Genomic DNA, 10,678 nt, shown 5'->3' with positions numbered 1-10,678 from the left:
TCTACAGAGTGAGTTCCAGGACAGCCAGGGCCACACAGAGAAACCCTGTCTCAAAAAAACCAAAACAAACAAACAAACAAACAAAAAGGAAATCTTCAAGAGTGTTGGAAACTTGTGATTACTCCATAGTCTCTTTGTCTTTGGAGTCATTTTTGTGGTGGGCCACAGGTGGCATCTTGCAGTGTGAGAGGAGGCGTGAACCAGGGTCAGGAAGGGCCTTGGATGGAAAGTGCTTGCAGGTAGTCACAGGGAGGGAAGAGTAAATTGTCATTCAGGTCACTGCTCTTCTCTCAACACTTGCCACCCATCCCAGCGTGACAGGGCAGACATTGCTCAGAGAGAGGACCTGCCCTGGGATGTGGAGCAGCAGTGTAAGCTAAGAGGAGTGACCTGGAACTCTGCCGAACATTTGCCCCAGGAGCAGCTGAATGCAGCTCTCCCCATCTCCTGAGCTGCACTGGGGGAAAGGGCAGAGCAGTGCTTTTTCCTGACAGAACTACTTGAATTTACTATTCGTGTTTCTTTCTTTCTTTTTTTTTTTTTTGGTTTTTCGAGACAGGGTTTCTCTGTGTAGCCTTGGCTGTCCTGGAACTCACTCTGTAGACCAGGCTGGCCTTGAACTCAGAAATCCGCCTGCCTTTGCCTCCCAATCGTGTTTCTTTTTAAATTATGAAAATCTTGTTATACTGTTTCAACCAAGAGTGAAATATGCTTTTATGGATTGGGTCTTGATACAGTGTTTGCTTTATCTAACAAGTGGATTGTGGATGCACACTGCAGTGTTAACTCGAAGTTGCTGAGGGATCACATCCTTGCTGCTTTGCTTTCATTTCACCTGTCTGGTTGGCCTGGCTTCTTAATCTCTCTCATGTGTTGACTAGATAACGACCAGGATGCTGTGTTTCAGCTGTAAGAGGAAAGGGCAAACAGCCTGGTTCCTAGATACATTATCCACTCTGGCATGTTAAAGGAAAGCCAATCTCTGCAGAAATAGGAAGTGTGGCTTGGGACTTGAGCATGTGAAAAGCCCCGTCTTAAAGCCTTGGCTGTGGCTGTGGTGCTGGTCTTGCTTGCCCTTTGCTCCTGACAAGTATGTCTGTAGCTCTATCCCAGTGATTGGAGACTGACAGGTGGTCTCTTGGAAGGTTGTGAACATATGTACTTCATATTGCTCACAGTCTTCTCAAGGCAGTGCAGCCCTTGACATGTAAAACTGTACACACCTCACTGGGTATGTGGCCTTATATGAGTCACAAGTACTTTTGCAGATTCTGATTACTTGAGGACTTCTTAGACCTAGGAGTTTGTCTTCTGGGGTTTCTACCAGCCCCTCAGATGCAGGCTGCTGTGCTTGGTTCTGCCACACACATTCCCCTCCCCCAGATGCAGGCTGCTGTGCCTGGTCGCCTTAGTTACTCCACCACTGATCCTCCTTATATTCTTGTCTTGAGGATATGCAGTTTGAGTGTTACTTGAATTTGCTCTAAAACATTTTATTTTCTTCCATAAATTTAATTTGGTTTTATTTGTGTTACTTGCACATGATGCAAATTGTGGGCAAACCAGTCAAGTTTTTCTGGGTTGTATGTAGGTAGGTGTGGGTTCATTTCAGGGCATGATGTGAAAACAGTGTTTGTATTGCTTTTTAATGATTTTTCCTTTTTTTTATTAGGCAAGAAAAAGTCATATTTCCCACGTTGTTCATGGGTAACTCAATTTGTTTGCTGTGCTTTCTTCTCTGTCTTAATCATGCTGTGTGGTGGAAGACACATTAACAAATGGTTTTACTAACTGCATGGGGTGGACTCAGCTTTAACCAACTTTTAGCCCATGAATGAGCTCTCAAGATCCTGTGTGACTTGGTTATCCATTACTGTGACTTGATCACACAGCTGTTGCTGTGCAGGACAGTAGCCCATCAGGACTTGAGTGCCTGTGGTCTCAGCTAGTTGAGGGCTGGTTTGGGCTCAGGAGTTTAGGCCAGCTTGGCAACAGGGTGAGACACCACTTCAACAAAAGCTCAGCATAGTGGTCTGGGTGGCTGAGAGTCTGCCTGTGGCATTCCCCATTATATGGCAGGATGAAGTTTGAGTTGAAGAGTGGAGGCAGTGCTAGGTTCCAGGATCTCATCTTACTTTATGGGGATGGGGCTCCTGCCTTGGAGTTGCTTTTGTTCTTTCCTTTCAGAAACTGAAGATAATGAACTCCCTTCTTCTATGCTTGCTTTTGTTTCCACATTGAACTGAGATGGTAAATGGGAGGTGTGTAGAATCCCCCTTTTCTTTCTGAACTGTTGATCTAGCCTGGCTAGAGGCCTGGAGCTGCCTGGAAGTGCTGCATGCTTCCGTTTACACACGGGGGGATAGGCTCTGGCTGTCCTCTTGTCACTCATTCACAGGTACTCATTTTGTTGCTCTGACAGGCTGAGCTTTGCTCTCTGTATTGTTAGATGATAGACAGCCCTCCTGACTGGCTGAGAATGTGTGGTCAGCTTTACCTTAGCTAGACTTGGGGTATAAATTCATGAATTGCATGTCTGGAGCCTTTTTTTGCATACTTGATTCCTAGGGCTGTCTTCATCCTTGCCTGTACCTTTTCACTTAATTCTGGGCATTTATTTCTTTACATCTGTACCTGGTATATTCAGAGGCTTTTTTTTTTTTTTTTTTTTTTTTTTTTTTTTTTTTTTGGAATCTTCCTCATTGAATGAATTTAGTTTCCTGAAAGGACCTCTCCAGACCAAAAACACTTCTGGAGGTCAGCTTTCTTTTCTTCTGGTTTTAACTTCTTACCTCTTGATTCAGAAGAGAAGTGCTAGGTGAGAACTTCTGCTCAGTCCACTGCAGTGTTCTCCTATTTACACAGAGATGTTCCTGGCTTTCCACTAGAGCTCGTATGTACTTGGAACATGGAATTGGTTGTTCACTGAGAGCTTGTGAGTGGCTTGTGACTAGAGGCTGGGAAGGGGTAGGGCACCTGGAGGCAGCTCAGTGGGTGAACTGGCTGATGATTGGATCTTCCCTTGGTTTGTATCTCTCTATAACAATGGAGATGAATGTGACCATACTTTAAAAGTGCATTTATTTTAGTCCTGTACCGTTTCTGTGTGAGGGACTGTCCTTGTGGCTGCTGCTTTTGCATACCCCAGAAGACCATGTGACGAACGCTTGGCAACTTACAGTGTGTCCCTGTCTGATGAGTTGGGGGCTTTCTGTAGTGTAGCTGAGAACAGGAACGGAGGTTTGTGTGTTAGACACTAGGTGTCCTATGTAGTTCTTCCTCTTGAGAGCATCAAAAGCTGCTCAAGGTCTACACAGGCAAATGACAACAGATGGAGCTGTGAGGCAAGCACTGCACAGGCAAACAGACTGCCCGAGGCTCCAGGAGGAGCACAGGCCTGCAGCTCTTGGGAAAGAAGATTTAAAGAGAGAAAACTCTGCTGCCGAGCATGGAAGTAGAACAGGGAATGAGGTTAGGGGCTGGAGTAGGGTGTATCCTGCTGCTGTTGGTTTCTGTGTATGGCTTAATGCAGATTTCAAGTATGGGCTGTGTTCAGTCTCTTGAAACCTGAACTCTTTGTTTCCTGGAAGTAGTTGTCAAGTTCCTCTGCATGTCTGTTTCTGTGGCCATGGGTGACTGCTTATGACCCAGTGGTCTCTGCAGGGAATATATGGCTCACTTTTTAGAGAATGTCTCCTTGTGAGTCTGTATTCAGCTCCTTAGATCCTTCTGCAACAAGTAGGGGACAGTGCTGGGCACGAATGATGCACTGTGGCCCCTCAGTCACTAATGGGTTGGATTCTCCTACTAAGTGTCTTAGACTAGAAAGGCTGAGTTACCTCCTGAGAGATCTTGTGTCTTGTCCTCTCCTTTCTCCCCTCCCCTGCTTCCTGCAGCTGCATGCTGGTGGGTGGATATGCGGTGCCCTCCACCTTGCTGGGTGTGCCTGAATGCTGGCCCTTCTGTGGAGCTGGATTGCTGTGTTTAAGAAACAACAAATTTTCTCATCTGGCTTTGCTTGCTAAGCATTAATTTTTTTTCACCTTGAGAAACTGGTATTAGAATAGATTTATAATAATAAATTATAAACTAGTAAAATTTATCTACAACTCCGAGAATACATTTTATTAAAATTTTTTTCTATGATATAGATGGTTATATATGTATATATATATAACATGTATATATAGTCCATATACTTATACATTTAAATAAGTGTATGTGCATCTATATTCATTCTAGACTTAACCACATAGATCATAGAATAGAACCTAGGCTGTACATTGCTTTTATTTTCTCTTTCTTTTTTGGGAAGGGTTTGTTTTGTTTTGTTTTTGTTTTGAGACAGGGTTTCTTCATGAAATCCTGGCTGTCCTGGAACTTTCTCTGTAGACCAGGCTTTCCTTGAACTCATAGAGATCTGCCTGCCTTTGCCTGCCGAGTGCTGGGATTAAAGGCATACACCACTACGGCCCTGCTCTTTTCTTTTAAACAAACACTGAACATAGACAGTTTAGGTAGCCTGTGCCCTTTTCCTTATAACATTAAATACATTCTGAATATTTTTCTATTAAAAGTACTATAGAATACATTCTTAATAGTAGTATTTATATTTCATTGTTTTGTTGTATACTTATTTAACAAGCTCTCTATTGCCACACATTGAGACCTTTAATGGTTAAAAACAAAATCAGAATTTGTTTACGGTGACCCATATGGCAAAGTTGCCTAGACAGGTGCACTTGGTCTCAGTGCCCCAGGACTGAGAACGAGCCATTCTCCAGTGCTGTGAGTAGCTGTGATCCTACTGTGGCTAAGGAAGAAGACTAGTTATAGAAAGCAGCTAAGTTTCCTATGTGTAGAGTGATTTTAAATGAGTCTCTTTTTCTTTTCTTCTTCCCTTCTCTTCTGGTCACCCCACAGGGCAGTAAACGGCTTTGATCCAGCTCCTCCTCCTCCTGGACTGGGCTCCTCACGCCCATCGTCAGCACCCGGTATGCTGCCTCTCAGTGTGTGAGTGTCCGGCCTCCAGGTGGGGCCCCTGCCCTCTTCCAGCAGCCCAGGACACCTACGCCTCGTCCCTCAGTGCCTGGGTCCAGCCCTGTGCCCCTCTGTCCACCTCTTCACCGCTGGCAGAGGGCAGGCTGCATGCAGTGGCGGCTGCTGGGCCCTGCCCAGCCCCAGGACTCTGCGCGATATCAATACTGGCTATTTTCTCTTCTCGCCGTAGTGCCGTTGGTTTCACATGATTGCACTTTTGTGGGTCACAAGTGATACATACGTGTATTACTCGATCACTGGATGTGGAAGTACCCATTCGTCACACCTGCCTCATAGCCCCATTTTGCTGTGCTGATAGGATTTAGTTGTTTTAGGACATTGCAGATCTTCTAGAAGTTTCCCCTCAATCAGGTTGATAAGACCTTCTAAGCTCCTGCCAAGCATCTTCAATGCTCACAATCATGTGTCCCCCGGCCTCACCCCTGCAGTTCAGGCCTGTTTCTGGCAGAGTCAGGAACGTCTCTGAATTAGAGCATTGTCTGTACCTTCTGACTTTATGTAAGCAGTTCATTCCATTGCTTGTTTCTTGGAGCAGCGAGATGCCTGTCTGAGCTGCGGGAGGCAGGGGCAGCTGGGACACGGGCACTCCAGGGCTGAGCCTCTGTGTTGCCCTCTCCTCTGTGCCTCAGACTCAGGAGGCAGGTGGCAACCTCCTCGCCAGCATTCCAGGCCCTCAGTTCAATGACATCTCTCAGCATTTTTGTTTTCCCCTCTGAGGTCCATCCAGTTGCATTGGGAAGGGTTGAGGGGCCTGATTCTGGGGCTGGCTGGTGCCAGCTCTTGGGGGCAGACTGGCTAGAGGTGTTTGTCCCTTGCACCCTTTGATTATTCTCATGCTGCACTTACTGTTTACATTTGTTTTATTGTACATAGGTTTGTAAACATTATTGCCTAAGATATTTGTATATAACTTGGGCTTTGTAGCTTTTATTTATTCAGACTCATATGGCATGTTAATTAATGACTTCCGATGGTGTCCTACTCTGGGCAGCTGTATAGGATCATCATGTGGTTAAAAGAAGATACTTCCCTCCAAAAAAAAATCTTTTAATGTGGAAACAATAAATTTCACAGAAAAAAAAAATCGAGATTGCTTTGTTTTCTGTTGTCCCATGAGAGAAGACTACACAGAGGCAGTGCAATGTCTCTTCTCCCACATGGATGTGATGGAGAACAGGTAGGAAATGAGACAGAAGATTGACGCCACAAGAGAGACTGTAGTCACATATGTTTCTAGTCCTGTACCATTTTCAGGGGCAGCCTGAGAATGGTCCAGACCTCACAGGATGGCAGTTCTGGTAGGCTCGTGATAGAGTACTCTCGTGGGCCCAGGAACTGGTCTTCCAGTTGCACTGCATACAACATTGCTTGCCAGAAGTGCTGTAGTTAGAGACATTACATGGGCATGGGCTTCTCCTCACACTTCTTTCCCTGGGTTGATGTTAGCAAGTGAGAGGAATTCCAGGTGTTTGGAGGCAAAGTTGCAGATGCCATGTTGAAGAAATTGTACAGTGGGGTGTGTATGAGCATGTCGAGTTGTGAACCCTGCCTGCTTACAGCAGCATACTTTATGGCTTAAAACTACAAGTGTATCTAGTGTATGGGTAGGTAGATTTCTGAGTTCAAGTTCGAGGCTAGCCTGCTCCACATAGTGAAGTCTAGGACAGCCAGAAGTATGTAAAGAGACCCCCGTCTCCACTTTCATCCCCCAAACCAAGCCATAAAACAAGAACAGAACCAAGTGAGCAAAAGCAAAAGTTAAGGAAGTCAGATTCCTAAGTGAATAGAAAACAAGATAACCCTCAAACTTTCTGTTAACAGATGACAACATCTTTATTGTTTGCTGTTAGAGATTTTGTCCTAGGCTAACTCACCAGGAGGCACTGCGTGCCATGCGTGCTCTGCCTAGTAGAAGATAAGTCTATCCTGTCTCACCCGCAGACTCCTTTGGTGGACCCTGGTGAGGCTGGGACCCCCACTCTGGCCTCAGAGTGGCTTTGTACCCATGGATGTACCCAGACTGCTCTGTCAGCCGTTGCTCGTGGTCGACGATGGCGGTCAGATAGGGGTGCTACTGTTTCTTTGGGTCAAGGTCCGCCAAAGCAGCAGTGTGTTACACTGACTTTCTGGCTCCTGCTGGGAAGATGTCCAGTCAGTTGTCTGTCTGTCCTTAACATGTTTGTGGTAGCCCTCTCCACGTGATCCGTGAGGACGCTGCTTGAGAGGACTCTTCTTTAGCCCCCTGTGAGGTGGATGGTTCAGGATACTTTGTCTTGCTGGCCCGAGTCTTGCCTGAGTGCCTGTTCTGGTGGGTGCCTGTGGCCCAGCTGTTGTTGAATCCTCTGAACTAAGAATCTGATGAGCATGGTCTGTGGTGTCTGTGGAAGCATTCCCTCTTGGAAGTGCTAACCCATACTCCCCCACCCCACTCAATGTCTTCCTCAATAAGTAGAAGACAGGGTCCCACTTCTTGGCTCAGAATAATTAGAAACTACTAAGTCAGCTGAGTGCCTCAATACCTACTGTGTGGCCAGGGGTGGACCTGGGCACTGCATAGAATTAGCAGAGCCTTAATATCTACTGTGTGGCCAGGGGTGGGGGTGGGCACTGCATAGATTAGCAGAGCCTCAATACCTACTGTGTGGCCAGGGGTGGACCTGGGCACTGCATAGATTAGCACAGGGCAACCACTTGCCCCCCCTTTGCAGAAAGGACAGCTCAGAGCAAGGCCAGGACTGGCCATGGGACTATTACCTTTTTCTGTTGTGCTGTCTTCCCAAACAATTCCCAAACGGGAAGTTTAGCAATTCGCTGTGTAGTGTGGACAGCAATCTGTTAGCACCTGTGTTGGGGACCAAATGGGATTTATGGTGTTTTATGATTCGTTGTCCTGCTGTTTGCCTGTACCCATAGGATTTCTGCTAGTGTTTCCTGTCAGCTCTTTAGGAAGCCTTCCCTGAGGCAGATGTGACCCAGCAGAAGGAAGTTGAAACTTTTCAATGACCAGGCTTTTGTAAGCAGGTGCCATGCTCTACCACCATCTTCTGCTGACAATGCAATAGGTAGACTCCTGCCTGGATTGTGGTCATGGGCTTGTCTGTGAGGAGGGCAGGGCTCACTGCTGGGCTGGCAGTGAGGGCCTGAGTAAATGCAACCTGTGAGACAAGTGAGTGAGGCTCAATGGCAAACCCTGCTGCTTGCTGCACTAGAGATCTGAGCTAGGAAACATGCATTTTCATAACTTTTAGCTGTGTGTGTGTGTGTGAGGGGGTGGGGTCAGAATATTTACTTTTCCCTGTGTGATAGGGAAGAGCTGTTCTTTTAACTCACTCATTATGTTACTCTTCATGTTTTAATCTAGCCTTATAGTGTGGTAGCTGTAAAAGCTTACTTTTGGGATAATACCCCATGATATTAAGAATCCAGTAAGCCGGGCCTGTGGTGGCGCATGCCTTTAATCCCAGCACTTGGTAGGCAGAGGCAGGTGGATTTCTGAGTTCGAGGCCAGCCTGGTGTACAGAGTGAGTTCCAGGACAGCCAGAGCTATACCGAGAAACCCTGTCTCAAAAAAACAAAAACCAAAAAAAAAAAAGAATCCAGTAAACTTCAGTGTCTGGTGGCAGGGGATGGTCTGGGTGGCGTATCATTACAGATAAAGTGCATCCAGGTAGTGCTGATGTAATCAGTGAGAAGAAAAATTTCAAGCAGTAACACTTTTAGTTTAAAAAAAAAAAACAAATCAAGGGATGGAAAGCCTGTAGGTGACTTATTCTCCAGATTTTTAAAATTGTCTCTAAAATTGCCCAAATTTACTGAAGAAAAATCAGCCAAAGCAATAACACTGATTTTCTTTTACCGTGCAAGTTGGCCTGAGACCTGTGCTGAGAGGCAGGCGGTGTGGCTGCTCCGACCTGCCTAAATGCCACCCCAGGAAGTATCAAAATAGCTTCTCATGTGTCTCCTGGCTCTGGACTCATGAGAGAGCCATTTTGCAGACCCCAAGACACCACTGTTAGAAGATGCCCCTTCACCGTTGAGAACAGTGTGACCGAACTACAGAAATGCTCATCACTTAGACCCAGAATGCTCTTACTTTCTGTGTGGAGGTGTTTTGCCTCTGTGTGTGTGTGTGCATCATGTACATGCCTGGTGCCCTTGGAGGCCAGAAGGGGTTTCAGAGTCCTTGGGTCTGGAGTTAGATGGTTGTGAGCCACTATGTAGTTTGCTGGGAATCAAACCTGGGTCCTCTGGAAGAGCAGCAGTGCTCTTAACCACTGAGCTGTCTCTGGAGCCCCCATTTATACTTCTCATATTCCTGAAAGCTTTGAATGTCTGCAGAAAGATTTGTGTTCTTGGTGGTATGTTGCCCTGGCTTCCCCAGTGCTGGGGTTAAAGGTGTGGCTGGCTACCACACCTGGCACTTCTGATCATGTCACAGTTCGTGTACCATGAGAAGGATGAGAGATTTCCTAGAACTTGACTGTGGGCCCGCGTTTCTGAATTAATCTTCTGACCCAGAGTTGCCCTTGTTCGTATTTCCCCAAGCCGAATCAGCATCCATTGTGCTGTGGTGTTGATGTGATTCCTGAAAGGTATATTTCACTGTCACTTCCAGAATTTTCTCCTGAGTGGCTGACGGCCATTCTGCAGATTTTGATGCTGAGCCATACTACTCTGAGTTAGGCAGTGACAGCCACATCCCAAGTGCTACCTATCGACAGTGACTGATCCGTGAGGTTTCAGGCATTTTAAGACCTGAACCAGCTATCTCATCTCAGTCAGCTGGGATGGAGCTCATTGATTGTCCTACTTTGAAAACAAGTGAAGGCTGTACTGTTTTAACAGGCTGAATTTCCAGCCTCACAGGGCTTGAAGGATCTGGGCTGTAATATCCAGCCCGTAGGTAGCTAGTATTGACCAGCACTGTGAGGTAAACATACCCTTCCATAGCTTCATGTCACATTCCTGACAGCTAACTATTTCACTGGTCAGGAGTAGACTAGGGTCTGGTCCCTAGCTGATCTAGGACAGCTTTTTAGTGAAGACTGGAGACTGTTCTTAGTGTCTTGGGAAGGAGGGAAGCCAAGGACCCAGGGGGATGGTTCCTCATGGTGGCCAAAGGCTTTCTTCTCAGACCTGCTGGGGTCTGTTCTCTCTTGCAGAGTCTAATGTATAGCCATTCTGATTTTTTTTATGTGGGAGGTGGGGGCAAGCCTGAGGCAGGAAAGCTTGCTTTCTAGTGTTCTTCCTTTGTATTTAACATCTGTCCCTCAGTAGTATTGGGTCAGGCTGTGGGTCAGTCAAACCAGAGCATTAGGGCTGTTGGCTAGAAGGACATCTTAGTTAATGTTCAGGCCATGGAGGAAACTGATGAGAAGCAGAGGCCCTGGAGTCTTCCTGGTGTCAGGATGTTAGAAGCCAGGAATCGGTTTGGTGCTGCAGTTACAACCATGCCTCGCCCAGTAGAGAGGTTTCAAACGACATTTAACTACAAAGGGAGGAATTGTTTAGCAATCAATGGTTCCTTCAACTTAGCATCTTTGTGGAATCAGGAACTGGTCTTGGTCTGTTTCTCCTGGCAGACTGAGTTGTTGAGAAGCTGACAATACCAGTCAGG

General features: G+C 46.3%; 1 protein-coding gene across 11 annotated transcripts in view; it reads left to right on the top strand.

Moving 5' to 3' along the window:
- Positions 1-6,090, top strand: part of Ndel1 (nudE neurodevelopment protein 1 like 1) — a 53,307-nt gene extending 47,217 nt beyond the window's left edge. For 9 of the 11 annotated variants that reach the window (XM_031351360.1, XM_031351357.1, XM_031351356.1 and 6 more), the window contains one exon: positions 4,924-6,090. In XM_031351360.1, coding sequence (XP_031207220.1) covers positions 4,924-5,017 — 94 coding nt within the window. In that variant the 3' untranslated portion in view covers positions 5,018-6,090. Of the gene's footprint in view, positions 1-1,672; positions 1,708-4,923 lie in introns of all 11 variants that reach the window. The other 2 variants (XM_031351353.1, XM_031351364.1) reach the window with 1 other exon arrangement.
- Positions 6,091-10,678: the final 4,588 nt, after the last annotated feature.

This window comes from Mastomys coucha, unplaced genomic scaffold (genome assembly GCF_008632895.1).
Source record: "Mastomys coucha isolate ucsf_1 unplaced genomic scaffold, UCSF_Mcou_1 pScaffold5, whole genome shotgun sequence".
Lineage (NCBI taxonomy): Eukaryota > Metazoa > Chordata > Mammalia > Rodentia > Muridae > Mastomys > Mastomys coucha.
The sequence above is the reverse complement of the archived record's forward strand: the minus strand, read 5'-3'. Positions and strand labels throughout refer to the sequence as shown.